The sequence below is a fragment of the Odontesthes bonariensis genome, chromosome 13 (assembly GCF_027942865.1).
Source record: "Odontesthes bonariensis isolate fOdoBon6 chromosome 13, fOdoBon6.hap1, whole genome shotgun sequence".
Lineage (NCBI taxonomy): Eukaryota > Metazoa > Chordata > Actinopteri > Atheriniformes > Atherinopsidae > Odontesthes > Odontesthes bonariensis.
The window spans coordinates 22,797,415-22,817,164 of NC_134518.1; the positions used below are offsets into that span (position 1 = coordinate 22,797,415).

The 19,750-nt window shown below is 43.2% G+C and overlaps 2 protein-coding genes across 5 annotated transcripts in view; one reads left to right on the forward strand and one right to left on the reverse strand.

Annotated features, from left to right (window-relative positions):
- The window catches only part of mrpl11 (mitochondrial ribosomal protein L11), a 47,539-nt gene that overhangs the window by 3,963 nt on the left and 23,826 nt on the right, over positions 1–19,750 (reverse strand). For 2 of the 3 annotated variants that reach the window (XM_075481621.1, XM_075481620.1), the window contains exons 3-4: positions 7,080–7,175; positions 98–191 (exon numbers count right to left, since the gene is read on the reverse strand). In XM_075481621.1, coding sequence (XP_075337736.1) covers positions 98–191; positions 7,080–7,175 — 190 coding nt within the window. Of the gene's footprint in view, positions 1–97; positions 192–7,079; positions 7,176–15,595; positions 15,760–19,750 lie in introns of those variants that run through there. The other variant, XM_075481623.1, reaches the window with a different exon arrangement.
- tmem265 (transmembrane protein 265) lies at positions 14,138–19,233 on the forward strand. Of its 2 annotated transcripts, none has more exons than XM_075481619.1 (2): positions 14,138–14,967; positions 17,592–19,233. In XM_075481619.1, exon 2 carries the CDS (start codon positions 17,594–17,596, stop codon positions 18,656–18,658), a length of 1,065 nt encoding a protein of 354 aa, XP_075337734.1. In that variant the 5' UTR covers positions 14,138–14,967; positions 17,592–17,593; the 3' UTR covers positions 18,659–19,233. The 2 variants fall into 2 exon arrangements, with proteins under 2 accessions (XP_075337734.1, XP_075337733.1); XM_075481618.1 differs by having other exon boundaries at positions 14,138–14,796.

Consider the following 19,750-nt stretch of genomic DNA (forward strand, 5'->3'; position numbering starts at 1 on the left):
ATCACAACAAAGCTCAAAACTGAGTCTGTGGACAAGTGTGAGTCTGTTACAGGGAAGTCGGAGCAGAAACACGACTGCAGCAGCGAGCGCTCCCCACCTGTCTTGCCGGCGCCTTTCGCAATGCCCGCCGCTTGCTTGAGGAAGTAAGACACAGTCGGCTGGCCAATCTTCAGGTCATACGTTCTGTCAGGCTGAGGAGAAAGAGAGGAATGACAATAGGAAACTGTCACCAAGTGTGTTAACACAACAGGTTTTCATGGAACAAACATTGCAGTAGCCCAGTTTTTAGAGATTTTAGTCATGATCGCTGAGCGGAGCACTGACAATTTCATGCTCATCCTTTACAGAAGTATTCTATTAAAAGTTTGTTTTAGTCATTATTATCCTTTCATTCATTCAGACTCAACTGTTCCCCATCCACATCAAAACCATCTGTTCTCACAGCATGTAAGCAGCTTACAGACACAACAACAGCAGATTTACTCTTTGATATTCACTGCACTGTTTGGAACGAGAAATGTAAATCGGAGAGGATTCATCATTTCTTTGCTGGCTAACAAGACAAAAGCCTCAGACTTTATCAGCTGATGCAGCTAACCCTAGCCTGTGCCTCCAGTGTATCAGCGTGACAAACATCTAATCTGTCACAAGAGTAAATATTTGTTTCTCCAAAAGATGAACTGCAACAGACAGCTGCTTTTGCTGCTCTGTGTGAACAGCAAGTCTTCAGAGCCTTACTTTTTCATCCGGCAGATTGATTTTCATCTTTTTCTTGGTCCTCAAAAAAAAGAGATGCGTTCTTAAATAATCACCTGGGATTTTAAAGCATCATCTGCTTAATATTTTCTAAGAAAAACAAACTTTGTGAAAAATACTGAGGCCAGTCTGATTCATTCCCACAGTGAAGCCTGAAAACGTGTTCATTAGCTCTGTAATTCTCTTAATGCGATTCAGGCCGTTGTGGGAAATTGTCAAAGTTCCTATTTCCTGGCAGTACAGAAGTCCTAGATTTCAGGGAACTTATCAAACAGTTACATTAATGGAACCACTAAAGGTCCACGCATCCTGTTGTGGTTAGGTTAAGGGAACATTAAGTTGATGATCACATGATATCACAGTGAGGCCTAAACCACCTTTTTCCACATAAACTGACATCACTGTTGCTACTTACTGATGTAAATGTTGGACCTAAATGTAAACTAATTTAAAAAAATCAAAACGTTTTTTTCCTCCACTCACAAATATGTTAATATCTGCTATAAAAGTCAACAATGTTTTAAATGTTTCTTTTTAAAACTCTAAAGCTTGTATTTTTGTGAAATGTAATGGCTTGGCAGTTAGTCTGGCCGGTGGTTCAATAAATAGCTGCATATTGTAATATACATATATATAAATAGCTCTGTATGTGTGAATGAGAAACACATTGGAAAGTGTTTTGTAGTACACAACTGCACTGGCATTGGGACCTGACTCAAGTCTTGTGGGAAAGGATGGTTTGAACTTAGCTGCAAGAAGGATGTCAGAAATAAAGGGCTCTGGTTCTTAGCCAGCTTTAACCACTGTACTGTAATTAAGTTAAATTAGTTTAGTTAAATTAAGTTTATTGGACGTTAAAACAGGAATCTAAAGTATGAACGCAAAACTGGCTGAGTCCATCAGAAAAGACTTTGGATGGAACAAATGTGAAGGGGCCGTTTCCACCCATTCAGTTACATTACATTTATCAGATGCTTTTATCCAAAGCAGCTGGTGGGGAACACACCAGGGGGCGTGCAGTTTAAGTTTCAGTATCCCACGCAAGAACAGTTTCACGTGTGGACTGTAAGTTGGGGATAGAAACCAACCACCTTCCAGCTGAAAGATGACCCCTCCAACTCCTGAGCAATAAGCCATTTATGCGTTTGTCAATTTCTTCTTCTTCTGCTTTATTTAATGGCAGCTGGCGAACAGAATTATTAATGTTGTGGAGTCGTGCTGTTTACACACCGTTCTTTCTCAGTTTGATGTGCATTTATTAGAATAAAGAAGTATTTTTGGAGTTGTTTTACTACCAGTGTTTCTTATATCTACATTCAGCCATTTTTTTTTGTTCATTAATTCCTTTTTCTGCATGTGATTTAGTACAATAACAAACTTATATTGTTGTCTAATTGTGGCTTTATGTTAGTATTATGTCAGGGTGTCAGCAAACTGAATTTTGTACATTTGTACATAGTTGTGTGCCTTTCTTTATCAAATCTTATCAGCACATTTGTTCCATTATATTGGGACTGGGATCCCACAGGACCTGACACAAATGTCTTGGGAGCAAAATTAAGAAAAACAACTCCCCGCAGGGCTCCACTTGTCTACTCGATTATGCTATAAAGTATCTGGAAGTCAAGTTGAATTAAATCACTATGGTAGTTAATGTGCTCTTTCTGTGACCTCCAAACATAGGTAAATATTAGGGCTGGGCGTATTAACTCGTTACTATCGCATTAACTCATTGATTATTTAACGCCGATAAATATTTTATCGCGCATTAGCGCCGGTTTTATTATTTATTTAATTATTGTAAAAGTCTGTTGCTGTCTGCTGTGGAACCGGAAAAGAAAGTAATCGGCGGATCCACCAAACATGGAGAAAGGTACGGAACTTTAACTCGGCCATTTTCATTTTAAAGTTCTTCCAGACGGCGGAGTCGACAGAACCAAAGTCACCTGTAAACACTGCCAAGTTGAATTGTCTTCTCAGCGTAGTAGTTCCAGTCTAAAATATCACTTAAAGGCAAAACACACAACTGATAGCAGCAAGTCATTCAAGGAAACAGACAGTGGAGCGAGGCTTCTACATAAAAACTACAGAAAGATGCTGATGTTAAAAGTGTGTTTACACAACAAATGTTATGGCACTTTCATTCATATGGCAGCACATTTAAAATAAAACTAAATGCTAAAAGCTATACACTACTTTTGAATTCATTTTTGGATTTTGCGTACAAATACGATTAATCGTGATTAATCAGGGAAATCATGTGATTAATTAGATTAAAAATTTAAACTAATTAATCACATGATACTAGGGCACATATACTAGGGCTGGGCAACGATTAAAAAAAAAAATATATATATATATATATATATATATATATATGGTTTTAATGTATAAGCAGTTTCTATCCCTCAATGTTAAATTAAGGTTTGGTCTTCATTCATGGACATAAGCTCAGCAAGTTCTCCTGTACAGTCAACTTTCGCTGAAACTCTAAACCCATTTGCAGCAAACTCTACAGTCAAAACATAGCTTGGAACGTGTTTTTAAAAGTTAGGGACATTTCTTGGAATTAAATTATTCAAGGCACACCGATTTGCTAAAGTGCGAAAAGATAAGAGATACTTTATTTTCATGGCCAAATGATTAAATCAATGATAAGAAGTACGACCATAACAAGTCTTCCTGAAGAAGTGTACCTAAAAGTTTTTGGGGAATTAATTTCCAATTTCAATCTTATCCTGCAGACCAGGGAAACTTTTTTTTAAACGCACACGTCACGCTAATGGAAAAATCCGACTCTGAAATCTCAAGGAAGGTGAGTTGTTCCAGAAGCTGAATGTGGGGATCCGTCTAGTTTAGTTTGATGGCTTAGCATCTGGAGGAAATGGATCATAGAGGGACCTCCGGGGTAGTCAGCTTATGTCCAAACTACTGACTGCGTCATGCACTGCCAGAGATATCAACATTACATTATGATGATCTCATTGTGGCATCCACCTCCTGTGTTTAGAGTTTACCTGCACACAAACAAAGCTCGATCAAACACAGCAGGTGAATACCTCTCCAACTCTAATTCCAGTACCAACTCATCTGTCTCCACACACCGTTGTGCCTCCAGACCATCATGTTTGCATGGTGGCTGCTGCCAGTCAAACAGGAAAGGAAACGTTAAGCCAAAGAACATTTTCTGGTAGAAAAAAAAGCTGTTTCTAAAACAAAGCTGCAGATGAGGAGAAGTTCATTTTGACAGCTAATGGCATGTTGTTGACATGGCACAAGGACATGTAAGCTCTGCAGAATAACTACAGAAACCAAACCTTTTAACTTGATACAGACCTTTGATTACACTGCAGGCGTTTTTCATTTGCTGGATATAGTGTTCTCTTTCAATACTGGACCAGTTCCAAAGACTTTGGTCACCATCTATAATTTATGCCCTAAAAGATGGGAAATTGGGGACCAGCTGGTTTCATCTGAGTGTCTTCACTGAGCAGCTGCCTGGTGTGGCAGGATGCAACACTTAGGGCACGAATCTGCCGACCAAAACAGTGAAAAGTTGGGCAGTACTCCTGTGTTGATTTATCACCACCAACAGCCTTGTCCATATTACACACAGTCTTTTGATCCACTGCTCTTATAAAATGCACCAGGCAGCTTTGAAGATAACAGAAAAACATACAAACTCACAAAATCATATCTAACTTTAAAGCAAACAACACTATCAGCATGCTGTGTTTGTATTTATTTATTTTTCATCTGGGAGTTGCTGCACATCTACTCCCCCTTTCCATCCTCGCCTTGAGACCAAAACAAAAATAATCTCATCAGTCTTGCTAAGTTTTTCTGACTCTTTTCTATTAACTCATGCTCACTGCCTGGCTGTGGACCTTTATTGACCAAGGACTGACACACCGATGCAATAAATACATCATCCAAGAGAAAGCTTACTTTAGACTAACTGTTATTATCAGTCCCAGTCCCAAAAAAAATAAATAAAAAAAAAGAAGCATATCCTGAGCTGAGAAGATACTGGAGACGTAAACGACCCCTCAATATACTTAAAGGGATATTTTTCATTTATTTCTTTATGTGGTGTTTTGTGAAGTATGCAGGCAGTGATCCAAGAGGAATTCTGATGGCTGGAGTTAAGCTAAGAGCTACTCACCAGGGAGCAACAGAAGAGTAAATTTTCACCATATAAAACAAAACTAAAAAAACCTTGCAATGGTTTGAGCAAAAGCTACACATATATTGATTTTTACACCGTTACTTTCGAGTCAGACATTTATGTACTTTGTCTCTCACTTCACAGCTGAATAATCTTCGCAGATACGTGTGACTGCGAGCAAAGTAGCGCCCCATCGTTTCCTGCTGTTGATCGCCTAAATACTACTTACTACTGACTACTTATATGTAGTTTGCTAGGGCCTACTTAAAGAAAACAGAATAGTCCTTCAAGGAGTAGTTCATCATACCGAGTAATACATTACTAAGAGTTATATGAAAGGCGATTAGCTCTTCTGGCTCTGTCCAAATTAAATATGAATGAACCCAACTGCTACATGTTGTTCAGTGTACCTCCACACAAAGTTAGTGTTGTTAAGACACAAGGTGGTTGCTGCACCATTGTTTCAGCACTTAAATCTAATAAATATAAGCTAACTGTTTTACCAAAGCTAACGACATAAATGACTGTTAAATGAATAAATGAATGTTTGTTTGGTGACTATAATACTTACTCCAGGCTTAAATGTGTCTACAAACAACTGTGTGGATTTCTATGAAATTTTCCCTTTGACCATCATCAGGACAAGAGACGTGTGAAACAGCTGCCAACGCTGCTGTAGGAGGCTCATGAATGAGAAGTTATGAGTCATGTCTGTTTGTTTAGATTAAATGAATATAACAGAGACAAAACATTGTTCCGCATAGATGTCACTGGTGTCTAATGGCCCGTGTAGTGCAGCATTAGGGTAGTGATGTCATGACAGGAAACAGATGGAGATCATAAAGTCTCAGCAGCACGGTCTGTATATCTGCTGAATCAAATTTAAACAACGAAAAAAGCATTTTCTCCATCTCATATGTTACAGAATAACTTTGTACAGTAACAAGTCAAAATAAGAATCACCCGCTGATATTATTTATCTGCTGGCCTTCTGCAACTTAACTTCTGATATTTCTGCAGCTTATGCTCAACTGTGAAACATGATGAATGGTGAGCTCTGCTCCATCCGTATCAGAGCACAAGAAACCCGACAAAAGAATAAATAAATGTAGAAAGCAGCTTTGTTTTCTTCGACTTTATCAATCTTCTGTGGAAAAACACAACACATGCACGGTGCCTCCAAATTGAAAGAGCGCCGTGTGCAGTTTACTCAAGCGGCAGAAACTTCAGTAATTATTTATTTTTTCTGATTTGTCATTGTCAAAATGCTGTCACACACAGCCCACAACTGAGCTGCACAGATTTACAGTTTCTCCTGTGGAATCACTGGCAGTCGGACTTTTATAACTTTGGACAGAGTCATTGCCCCCGTGCTTATAGACTTTATGCTGAGCTAATTGCCTTCTGGCTCGAGCTCCTCACTTAACCGAAAGACATGAGAGGCATTGATCTTCTCATCTGACTCTCTACAAGAAAGTGAAAAGGTGAACTGTACAAACAGCCAATCTGTTCCTTTAAAGTGAGATGAAAGGCACAGAGATCTGATCAAAGCTACTGGCACGGCAAAAGCAAAATCCAGCTGAGAAACATGGGTCTCAGAGGTTGAAACATGTTGCATGCACACATTGATCACTGAACACAACAAGCACAACGCTACAAATCACCAGCAGGTGGCACTAACGAAGAGCCCCATATGTGACTGCAGAGCAGTTGCTGGATATTACATGTCAGGCTAAATTCATGCCTTTTAAAGGATTAAGTGACCCCTCCTTACATCACAATTCTCATTACAACACACATTTAGTCCGCTGAGAGGAGCACTCTTGATTAAAAAAAAAAAAAAAAAAAAAACATACTTACAGTGGGGGAGGTCTGACAAGTCAAACAATGTGTGGCTGTGTAAAATAAAAACTACAAACTCACAACCCCCCCATTTGTGAGTAATTCACATCTCTTGCATGCGCTTAATGCCTCTTGACTCCAAGTTCCTCTGGGTATTGCTTCTTTAATGAATGCAAATGGAAAGGCTTACTTCAGTGGAGAGTATGAATAATGGAAGTGCGTCGATGATGTTATGCAGCTAGTGGAATTAACCACAATCGTGGGAGGGATGGGTGTTAAGTGAAAAGGGTCAGGGTGTGTTGGAGAGAAGCACCTTCACATGGATCTTGATGGGGAGAGGGATGCCCTCCTTCAGCTCTTTGGTCTTCTCATTGAAGTCCTTGCAAAATTGTCCGATGGGGATTCCTTTCTGCAAAAAAATTAAATAAATAAATATTTAAAAAAAAAAGAGATTAAACATGAAAAAAAGGTGAAGGATTGCTTTAAAATGTATGAGGATTCTGAGCTCAGAAATCATTCAGTCACGCTGTGCAGATGGAATACAGATGCCGAGCGGCTGTCAATCAATCTATCACAAAGCTTCGGGGGTCTGACTATATTCACACACGTGAACGGTTCAGAGAGCAAAGCTGTGTGAGTGCAGCCCACTGTTTTTCCAAAGTGTGTGTGTGTCTGTCACGAGAGCTATGACTAAATGCATGTAGGAGCCCAGAGCCAGAGAAACCCAGTGATGAATGAGCTCCCATTTTCTGGCTCCTGCGAGGCCAACCAGAGCGAAAGCAAAATGGATGGGTGACATTAAGTCAACACCCGGCCAACACTGCTCCTTTGCAGCATTCCTCTTTGGAGCTGAATTCAGTGGCAAAGACTAATAAAGAATCTAATCACTACTGCTGAAATTTAAACTGACCTTCACCCGCCATACTTCCCAAAGGCAACGCACTGATGGAAATGTTCATTTTAGAAATGAAGGTAGGAAAAAATGTTTACATACAGCTTAATGGGGTTGTGAGCCTCTTTTGCTCCACAACAGAACACACTGAGCAGACACATTGTAATAATGGATCTGATAAAGAGTCAGTCATCCTGAGACGTTTCCCAATGACAAGCTGGGGAAGACATTTATTGGAAGTTAACAGAGCGGTGAGTTCTCTCAACATCGTCTCCCCTAAAGGCTTCAAAAAGCACCTGATGAATGTAAATCAGTCGCTTGATCCACACCACGCCACCCCCTCATTAGCAACTAAAATGCTACTCATCACTCATTCACTCATGTTTCTCTGCATGTGCAAACAGAAAAACAGCAAAATGACTGAAATTTCCCCACATTGTGCGATTCAAGGCAGGTTATTGTTACGGCTGATGGGTGCAATCTGAATTACAATATCCGACGAGCAAACTGAAACACGGCGATTTCCCTTGAGGCCTCACTAGGCTCTACCTTTCCTCCCCTTCGTACTAATTAACAGTAATCCCATGTCAGTACCTTCTACCCGTACCCTTCCCCTCACACAGCCTCCCATAAAACAACACAGGGAAGGTAAACAAGCAGGGAGGGAGCACAACAGGAAAGTCTAATTAAATATGGATTAATATAAAGGCTGTGATGTTGAGTATGATTCAAAGCAAACCCCCAGGCTCGGCTTCACAAATTCAGCTTCCGTTCATTCCCTTCTGCTCGGTCCCTGTCGGATAATGATCTCTCCTACGGACTCAGACAGCCTTTCATGCCGCACAAAGCCATGAAAAGACCTCCCTGACCAGCAAGAGATAATGCCCGACGCCTCTAAAATGTGCTTAAGCATGGGCAGTGAGACATTATGCAGACAGAGAGAGGACTGTGCTAAAGATAGGCAGAGACTTCACATGGCCTTCTCTGTCCAGACACTCCTTCACTTGTCATATAAATACTTGAAAAAAGTCTGAAGAGACTAGCCTGAGGGCAAGAGATATAACCCTCTTGCGACAACAGACTTTGCTCCGAGCTCTTTATACAATTTAGTATGCATCAGAGTGAGGTGATCATATTTTGATTAAGATGTCCCACAAAAGTCTTGCCATATCTGAAGATAAAGCTTTACCTTTGCCTTGGGCAGTTCAATAATTTACCTGAAGTAATTACCCTGTTACCATGTTGGTAACTGCAATCACGGTCTTTAAATGTGGCCGAGAGCCGGCCCGCCATGAAAGCGACACTCAAGGTTGGCTCCTCCAACTTCTCGTGACATTTATCAGCAAGAAGAGCTGGAACAGAAACACTCAGGTCCTGGCCAAATCGCTAACCCAGCTCATCTGAGCATCTAATCACCCACGAGTATGAGCTGCTGGATAAATCCTTGCTCCTCAACCATGACTGATTAGGGCTCTCCAGTATAAAATGGCTGCAGCCCGCTTACCAGGGCGGGGCCTTCCACGCCACTGCCTGTGGACAAGGACATTCAGCAGCATATCTTCAAAGCCTTCTGAGATCCTGCGCAGCGGGATTAGACACTAATCTAAGAAGATATTTCTTGCTGTCAAATACAGCAGCGAAAGTAGTGCATAATTGCAATATCATCCATTCAATATCAGCGCGACGGGATGAGTCTTGTTGCTCATAATTATAGGAGCAATTAGGCATTTGCAATTAAAATCTGAGAAGCGTCCGTTTGATTTGACCCTTCCACCATATTCTCAGCAGTCTTTTTTTTTTTTGACACTCCTCCGTGTTAATGTGATTGGTCTTTCAGCTTCACTAACTCTTTTTAACAAGATGTAGCCCTGGTGTGGCAGCATTGTGTGTGTGTGTGTGGGTGTCAGGGAGGAAACTTGAAGGGAGGAGAGCGGAGATGGAAATGGGAAAGGGAGAGACAGCTGAGGTGTATTAAAGTTGTCAGAGTGTGGAGAGCGATCGTAGTCAATATTTGAACAATGAGCAGGGGTTTGTTTGACTGAAGTGAACAACAGCAGAGGAGAAAAGTAAAGAAAACGATGTCGGAGGTCCTCATGAATATGGGTGAGTGTTTTGTATGTTTATGTATGAACACTTTGTCCTTGTTTTGATCTGACAAGAGTATGAGTTTAAGAAGTAGGTATGTGTGCGTATTTAAGCTGCTGACGGTGGGAAAGTGTTCGCTATGCGTGTGGGCGCAGGTGTTTCTGCATCTGAGGTGAACAGAGACACAAAGAGAAAGGTGAGGGAGGGAGGGATGGAGGTAGATGAGACATAGAAGGAGACTGGGTCAAGAGACGCATTGTGCTTATGGAGGCGAGGCAAACAAAAAGATAAAGGATAAAGACACAGGATAAGATGGTGAGCAAGGAGGCTGAATTAATTGCCCCTGGCATAGAAGAGCACTGGATAAATTGCCCCAGGCGGTGAGCCCAAAGGAGGTCTGCGATATGGTGACAAAGGTGTTACAGGGAAGGGAGGCTTGAGGGAGGCGAGGTTAATTAAACTCTTTAGTGTGAAACACTCTCATTCATTACCTTCATTAACTTGTTCATTTAATCTGCTCTGGTGTTGGCATTTTATCACATTCTGCCCCGCTGCAGCGTCATACAGCTGATTAAGGTTTCGAGCCGAACCCCTCGGCTGCAGAGGGGCTAACTGAGAGGCTGAACAGCAGGTCAGTTCAGCACGCACAGCTGCACACTGCAAATAAATTGACCTCACGCTGGACATGCATTTTAGTTGATTTTCCACAGTGGAATCAGTGGATTAGCCTTAAAAGTGGAAAATGAAAACGATTTGCACCCCCACTCTCCACTGAACTGTGCTGAGGCCAGTATACAGGCCTGCTCAAAAGAGCTCAGGAGTGCTGCTAAAAAGAGCTCAGGAGTGCACAGCCGACGGAGTGGACCAAATCCAAAGACTCGCATTTATGACAAAAACAAGCCAAAACTTCTCAGAGGTCTTTCTGTTGCCTGTTTCATAGACACAACCTTCCCTTTTTATACCTGGCAAAAGATGAAGAATTTTCTGTTTGAGGGCACAGTGAGAGCAAGCAAGAATGCAGCGGTGCAACAAAATGGATTGTATCACGACAAAACATCCCATTTTCAACTCCATTAGGTCCCCCTCACAGACTTGACAGTGTTGTGCTTTTTGCCACTTCACATGACTAATCACGTGTGGAGTCTGCAGCAGAAACACGACAGCCGGAGCTGCAGGCAGCTGTGTCTCAGGGATGAAAATGACTATACAATAAAAAGATTCGCTCACATGTGGAGCAGGGACACAAAAACCGAGAGTCCCACTTCAACAACAAGTGAAAACAAATGTTCAAACAAAGCTAGCGTTCGGCGGAGGATTCAGAGAGATGCGAGCCCCTTCACACTGCTAAGCTTCTTTACTTTGCTTTCAGCGGGGGGATAAAAGGCATACATGGCATACAGGTCTATGAATTTATACATCTGCACCAGACAAATATGGAGACATGACACTTAGGTCATCTCGCGCAGGGCTGCAAGACTGAGTGAATCCACAACACAAGATTTACAACCCCAGCTTTACCGAAACTACAGACAAACAGAAACACAAACGATCCATTTTACCTGTTCGTGTGACAGCTGGCAGCTCACGCTCAGTCCAGTGGAAAAATAAACTACTTTTCCAAGAAAAGTTTCACAAACTGTCTACCACAACGTGAAGGATTCATAAGACATTCATTTCGTCTCCAGGGCTGTAAAAGGGGAGCAATACTTTGAACGCATGGTAAAGGCAGACTGAGGGGAAACAAGCTACTTCTGGTGATTGGGAAGGAGTTGGAGTTAATCTCCCTGTTTTTAGTAAAACTCACTGCGGTGAGTTTGCCAGTGTTTAAGAGCACTTCTTCACACAAGACGATAGACCTAAATCCAGTCCTTTGTGGTTCCATGTGCAGGTGTGCAAAATTTGACAAAGTGCCTTGAGTGATGTCACTTCAGTTAGATGCTGGTGCTGAAATGAAGTGTCAACACAGAAGAAATCTGAAGCTGAAAGTCTTATAACCGACATCCCAGGTGAGGACTCGTCACTGTTTGAATGCAAATCTGTTGGTTTCCTTAGCTGGGAACTGAATTGGCTTTGTATGAGTTGAACTAATTTGGAATTTCATGAATTTTATTTGATTGGATAATGACTGTATTACAATGAATTGGATTGTAATTGGCTTAAATTGGACTGTATCTTTGAAGTACCTTGAGATGATATTTGTTGTGTTTTGACGCTATATGAAGAAAACTGAATTAAATCTAAATAAATTCTGACTAATTGTACTATGGCAGCCTGATCGCACAGCAGAACCTATAAGTATGTTGGTCCACAGCACAAAACAGTTTAAATAATGGCTTAAAAACTGTGTGATGGCTACAATTCCCACTAACATCCCCATCTCTTTACCTAGACGCAGCTCATGACATATGCGCTCAACTACTGACCATACTCTCGCTATGTGATGAAGCTCCACAACCACATGTAGCTGCATGACAACCTTTTTCAACTTAAACATCTTACACTATTTCAATGTAGACAGGTCGCACGCTGCTGATTTGGTCGCTTATAAGAAGGAGAAACGGTGGAGGTTCTTTCATCTTCAACAGTCATTTCACTTTTTTTTTTTTTAATACATGGTTAGTGTTTACACATTTACATATTTGTGGATCAACTTTGCTGTAATGACTTATGGACACTACCCTAATTAAAAGAATAGCCTTGTGCATGCTTTGTCATTAATTTCCACCCTGAATAGTGACACTACTACATTTTTTGCATCTGGACAAATGTACATATTACATGTTTTCTTGTGAGACGAGGCTTGTGTTTACATCTCTTTTGCTCTCCCCATTAGCCGCGTACTTGCATGCATCCAAAGCCTGCTACAATGTACGCCAACTGCAAACAGAATTCAGAAGGATTCTGGTACAAAATCTTGTTAGTTACTCACAAATCCGACAAATTGATATGCAGATCTGCTTACAAAGATAAGAGGGAAGTGAGCACCTTTAACATCTGTAGTCCACTCCTCATCTCTGCTGGAGGACAGCAGCTCCAGGCTTCATTAGCACCAGCAGAACTGTTGGCAATGGAGTTGAATTATGGGTGATATAAGTGCCAGGTTTTCACAAGGAAGATAGATGTGTGGTATGAAAAAGACAATATCTCTCGCTCTCCTGCAATTCGTGCCTGACACCGTGAGATGACCCTGAGTAAGAGCTGAGAGCAGGAAGGTGAAGGAAACGAGTCCTCCATGTTTGTGGAGGTCGGCCGTAAGTCTAATGTGGAGCACAGCAGACTGTTGACGCCTTTAGCATTCTTGGACAGACTGTAACCCCATGTGTCCTTCCAAACTTCCCCAATCATGTCTGAGGCAAAAAGTGATGAGTGCACAGTCCTGTGGACAGGTTGCCCGCCTGGCTGCCCCTCTCTCTGCTGCTCCCCTCGTCCTTTTTTCTGCGTCGCTCTCTCCCTCTTTCCTCTGTGAAAGTGAGCCAGTGTGCAAGTGACCTTCAACCACACCCAGTGGGAGCAAAAAAGACAAAAGAAAAAATGGGGGGGGGGTGTGTGTGTGTGTGTGTGTGTAGAAGAAGGAGAGAACGGGATAAACACGAGGAAATATGTGACGGAAAGGGGAAGAGGGGTGAAGAGCGTGCACACACACAAAAGAGAAGAAAAAAAAACACTCAGAAGTGAGGAAAATGGAAAATCTCTCCTCTCTTGGAAGCCAGCGGAGCGCAGAGCTGAATCTGACAAGAAAGATGACTCTCCATCCTCCTTCTCACCACTCTGATTAAACCTCTCATTCTACAATGAACCCAGCACACAGAGCCACAGAAACAAGGAAGCTGAGGACTTGAGCCTTGACTTAACGTGTAGGACCTCGAGGCCAAGGTGACACTGTGAAATTCCACTAAACTTCGGCTGTGGCTGACAAGGAACTGAAATTGGATTTTCGTACAAGGGAATGAGCGAGTCCTCTTTTCAGAAACTTTCCAAAGATGCATTTTCGACTGGATCGGTCTCATAAAATATCCAATCCTTCTGTTTGAGCATCCACTAAGCCGGCTATAATGAGTTAATCTACAACAGAGGAAAGATTTCAAGCAGTAAGTAATCAGAAGGAGGGCTATTTAATGTTGTAACATCTGCCTTTCTGAGATCTAAATGTGTCTCCAGGCTACAAGCATCTTTCGCTCCACTTCTTCCGCTCTTCTTTGAGGCATTAAGGATAAATAAGGCATTTGCATGCAACCGAACAGTAACTAAGCTTCTGCAAGTGGCAACATCATTATTACCATAACTGTAACAGACTGCACTGAATTATCCACAGCATCTTCCTCCTGCTAAACTTCCACAGCTGATGAAGGAGGAGAGGAGGAAGAACTGAGGAGGGTGGGAGATCTGGGCTTGAGCACGTAGCCTGCATGCTTATAAATTAACACCACAACCAAAGTCGGACAGCATGAGTGAGTTTGTGTTGCACCGCTCTGCTTCTCTCCTCGGTAGCACAGGTCTGCGGTCTCCACCGCTGAGGCTGCTGCTTCACTTCTGACCGACTTCCCGGCAGCTGCTCCGCACAGCCGGAGCCCGACGAGCGGCGGCAGCGGCTGCGCGGCACAGCTCTGCTCCCCCCGCTGCTGTGTCAAAGGATTAACAGACAGCAGCAGACCCCGACACTGCGGGAGGCGACAGACTCAGAGATTCGGATCCAGATCGAGTCTCTGCAAACACCTCAGAGCGAGCCCGAGGTTCGGGACGAGGAAATGCGCCGCGACAGATCTGCACGGAGGAGGAAATCTTGATAAGTGGGAGCCGGGGGTTCTTTTTGGCTTCTGTACAAACTCGAATCTGCTTTGGTGTGGTGGAAGCGATGACTTTTCCTCTCGATGAGCCTTCGCCTGGAGCCTGACTGTGGACAAACACCCGGACAGTGGCACTTTTATCACCGATCTCAGCTCATCATCGACATTAAAAGACACTTTTATTGGTCACCGACAGCGCTCCCGCTCGGGTTTACTTGCTATAAATCAAGCCAGGACGATCGAGCCCAAGCGCAAGACGAATGGTTTGGGTAACTAAAAGCTTCACTTTACTACCAGCCATGCACGGATCAAGCCACAATACCTGCTGTTAATAGGGCAGTTATGAAACAGGTGTTGCAGGGAGGCGGTTTAATAGAGGTTGTTAAATTAAAGGATGTAAGACGCCTCGCGACAACACTGCACTCTGGGCAGATAATGAGGTGAGATGTAACAAAGAGGATAACTGTGCATAGAAAGATTGCAAATGCAAGCCAGTCGGGCAACTCTTGCACCGTCACCTGATAAATCAACAGATGTTTTTATTCGTGTGGAGATGGGTCTGGTGGGAGAATTTAATCTGCTTTATCGAGAATTGCACATCCCCGACTCTATTAAATGATTAATTCGCACATAATGGCTCAGATGTTGTCCTGGTGCCCTTGATGCTCCTGAGCCACCTGTGGTTGTGAAGGATTTTGTCTTTGATGCAATTTGGGGCTCCATAACGAGTGTTTATGGAGATAAACTGCAGGTGCAGACAAATCAATTAAGGCTTCCTGTCCACCCGGGAATCACCCGATATTTATAGAAAACAAATGCAAGTGGCAAGCCCAAGCCTCCTGTATCTCTGTCAGTGTGTGCTTTGGACAGAATTTAAGAGCTTTTTGGATGATTACTTAGACAAAGTGCCCCCTTTGTGCACCCATGCAACAGTGAGGAAGACATGAAGTGGATACAACTGAGAGGAGAGGAAATGATTTCCAGTGCTAAATAGAATTTGCCCAAATCCTTCACCTAAGCACTATTATATGCCATTACTCATGCTTACTGTGAAATAGGTTGCCTCACCTTGTCAACATCCATGTCACTTCCCAGACAGCAAAATGATGAATTTGGTCATTATTGATGAGCTGAGTGGACAGGGGGGGCTGTCATCCCAGTCGCTAACTCTGAAAATAATAAATTACACTGCGCTGACAGGGAGTCAAAACACAAACACGGGCTGACGGGGAGATTTTCAGGCTGAGATTAAAGGCGGGCAGCTGGAATAACTTAAGAAGCACGAGAGAACGAACTGCAACAGTGGCTGTGAACTTCTTCCCCCACACCTCCACCTCCTCCCCTGCGGGCTGAGGTTGTCGCCCGAGAAACACAAGACAAATTTAAATTCCAATATCCTCTCAATCTGCGGCTTGCTGGAATTCATTCAGGTTATTCAGGTTAGAGGGAATGATAATCAAGTTGGTGTGCACGGTGAGACAAAAGGGTTCATAGACAATGAGATATTTCCAATGCTGGTATGATTCACGGCTGTCCTCCCACAATGCCTGCAAGCAGGATTAATCAGCTGAGATCGTTCCTCGTCCCTTTGATTCATCTGTTTCAGAATAAGCTTTTAATGCCTTTGATTTTTTATTTTTTTTATACTTGCAAAGATGAATTAGGACTACAGCTCCCTCAATATAATGGGTGTCTCAATATAAGTGGATGGAAGTCACTTTCTATCTGAATTTAAATCTTTTTTTCTTCATCACTCTCACCCCCTCTCCCCCTGAGCTTATTTATGAACTATTACTGTCATGCAGTAACACTTTATTAGCCATGTAGACAGCCCAAAAGGCCTATTAATCTTTCACTTTCAGGACTTCTTCTCCTCCTTCACACATGCACACCATCAACCCTTATTTTACCCAGTTGAGCTGCTCTGTCCTCTTCAATGATTCATATAACACAAGAGGAGGTGACAGAGCTCCTGCTAGTCTTAAAGATATGGAAGAGATGCATCTTCCATCAGCGAGATATCAATAAACATTTTTCACCAGCAGATTTTTTATTTATTTATTTTTTTTCAGAGGCCGCAATCATGCCTACAATCTCTCGCTCGATCACACTCAACTGTTGCCGTTAGGACACATCTGAGCCAGTAATGATTTTATATTACAATGTGATCGATCCAGCTGAGGGGCTGACACCCCCGAGCGGTGCCGAGCAGATAACAGAGACTGAGACAGTCCAGTGGCTTGTGCCGTGCTTTTCAGCTAAACATGATGAAGAGACATTGGTTCGATTACACTGTAAGGTCAATGATCATTTCTCAAACTGCGATCAATAATGTTTTTCATGCTGTCTGAGTCTGACAGAGAGCATGAGCTGTAACAAAATAATACGAACCCTCATATTCAACCACAATAGTATCGTCTTCATGCAGTCACCCGGTGTGTACACAAAGACAGAAGTAAAGCGCATCTCAGAACAAATAGCAAGTTATCTATGTTATCTGAAATGAAATGGGGATTTGAGATGATTAAAGGCTGCGGCGCAGTATGAGAGTAAACACGGCAGACCATCGAGGCAAAGAGAAGGCTTTGACAAGGCACCTAGCTGAGCCTGAATGCAATTAATTAATAATGAATGAGCCGAGTAGAAAAAAGGAAAACAGAAACAACAGAAAAAGTAACAGCAGAGAACTTGTGGAAAATCTTGGAATCAAAAGGAAGCAGGGCTAGGACCCTTATAGGAAATGAAAACTTCTTAATACAGAGCTGAGGAGAAGGAGAGAAAGAAAGAAAAAAAACTATTTAATAAGCTTCTCAGCTTGAGCAGCCAGCATATGAAGCTCAGGCCAAGATGCTGCTTACTCTGCAGCTAAAGTCTTTGACCATAGCAACAAGCGTCAAACTACTCTACAGCTGGTTGGGAAACAGTCTTGGAAAAAAACAAGTGTTTTAATTTGCAAATCTGTCAGATTTACAGAACACAGATGGAACGTGCAGATTGATGTGAGCAAGTCTGAGCTCCGTCCATGTAACAGATTTTCCAACGAGCGCCTCTTTGTCTCTTACAGGCATGGTGCCCACGCCCCAGGTGTGCGTATCAACCCTGGTCACGGTGAGCACAATGGCAGTGGTGGACCTCTACCTGCTGGAGCAGAGCATGCTTGGAGCTCGTGGTCTTTCAGGACCGAGCACGTGGCAGTATGCAGCGGTGCTGCTGGGTGACGTGGGCTTCCTGCTGGCACTGCGCTTTGTCTCAGCAGGCGTGGTTTCTGAGGCGCGGTCGCCACGGCGCGGTTTTGCCAACGCCCTCTGGTTCCTGTTCCTGTCCCTCCTCCAGCTGAAGCTCTTCTTTGTCTGCCACAACTACAGGCAGGAGCGCCGGCCGCCCGACCCGCTGGCCAGAAAGACGCTGACGCTGCTGTTGTCCATTTGCCTGCCGTCCCTCTTTCTCATCCTGACGGGCGCTGACCACATGACCCCGCAGCGCAGGAAGCAGGAGGTGCGGAGTCGGCTACTGTGGGTGGTGGTCGACCTGCTGGATGTGCTGGACCTGCAGGCGGGGCTGTGGGAAGCACAGAGTGGATCCACAGCGGGTACCGGAGGGGTAGTTGAGCAGAAACTGCCCATCTGGGCCGAGGGCCTGGTCTTCTTTTACTGCTACGCCCTCTTGCTGCTGCTGCCATGTGTGGCCCTCACAGAGCTGGGGGCCACTGGCCTGCCAGGACAGAGGGGACCCCGTAAAGAGGCTTTGTACCCTTGGCTTAGCTTGGTCACCATCAACATCTTCACCTTGGCCCTGAGGGGTACAGGCATGCTGTGGTACAGGGACCCTCGGGTGTCCACTGTGTTTCTGGGGAAAAATCTGCTGGCTCTTGCCGTGAAGCTGAGCTCAGCCTGGGAGAGACATAAGCTGGAACGCAGCGCTGCAGAAGCTGGGACTGTGGCTGGAGCGGAACCAGGAGGCTCCGCTGTGCCAAGTCAGAATTCAGAGCAGGAAGAGGGCCAAGCCCAGGGGAAAGCTCCTCCCTCTCATTATCACACACTGTCTCGCTCCCAAAGCCACAGTCTCTCCCACGTCAGCCTGGAGCCAACAGCAACGCCCCTGGGACCCTCTTTCATCTCCCACGAACTGTAGAGAATCACTCAGAACATGGACGCATGCAAAAATCTATGTTCGCACACCCAAACTTCAAACTCGGACCCACAGATCCAATATCACATCCCAGCAGACAACTTGTATGGAATTTGAGTACAACAGTGATGGGTACAATGCAGAGCTGTGGAAATGCATTTAACAAGCTCGGCTGTGCATTTTATTGTGCTAAGAATAATTCAAAATGCATTGTTGTGATTTATGGGAGTGCAATTTTAAAGCCAACACTGTGAGCCCAGCTGTAAGAGTGTAAAGAGTATTCTAGAAATGTTGAAGTGTAGTAGTGTTCACTGTTGTATAATTTTGGCTCAACTGCCGTAGCTGCCAAGATTGGTTGAATTCTGCATTTGTGGTTTGAGATGTTTTGTTTCTTGTTTTTTTTTCACCTGACATTTATAACTTAAGTTTATTTCTCTTACTGGCTAAAGATCTATTAATATTCAAGTTCAATTTGTGTGGTTCTGTGGGAAAACTGGATCAACACTCACCTGCCACTGAGTCATTAGATTCAGACAACTTGATTTGTCCCAGAAGGGCAATTAGGTCACTTAAAAAAAAAAAAAAAAACACGAAGAGAGCAACAGACAGCAGCAACAACACAAAAACATGTCACATCAAGTCAGCGTTGACAAAATACGGACTGTGACCTTTCAGTGTGCATATTCTGTGACATCACAGGGGAACTTTCTCTAAGAATGTTGTGTTTAATTCAGAGGAGAGATGGTTCATTTTTTATCCTTCAGTACCACTGAGCCAAGACTCAGCAGCCATCTACCAGTAAAACTCACTGAATATGGTGCTTCAATGTTTTTTTAAATGTAGAGTCTCACCCAATAACCCTTTAAATTCAAGTCTTCTCACAACCCCAAGTGATGTTCCCCTCTCATTTTTACATGTCTGAAGAAGTTTTACAGTCTCCCACTGTATAAAAATAGAGTTAAGATAGAAATTAGAAAAAGAAATAGTGCAGCAGGAAGTTTTACTTACATTTATCCTACTTTTCTTTACTAATTTAATCATCCCCCACATGCATCACGTGATCCCATGGAGGGTTCCTGCACCTCCAGTATGTTA

Bases quoted from the DNA above. Each gene is read 5' to 3' on its own strand.
- tmem265 (XM_075481619.1), top strand. From the start codon at position 17,594: ATGGTGCCCACGCCCCAGGTGTGCGTATCAACCCTGGTCACGGTGAGC.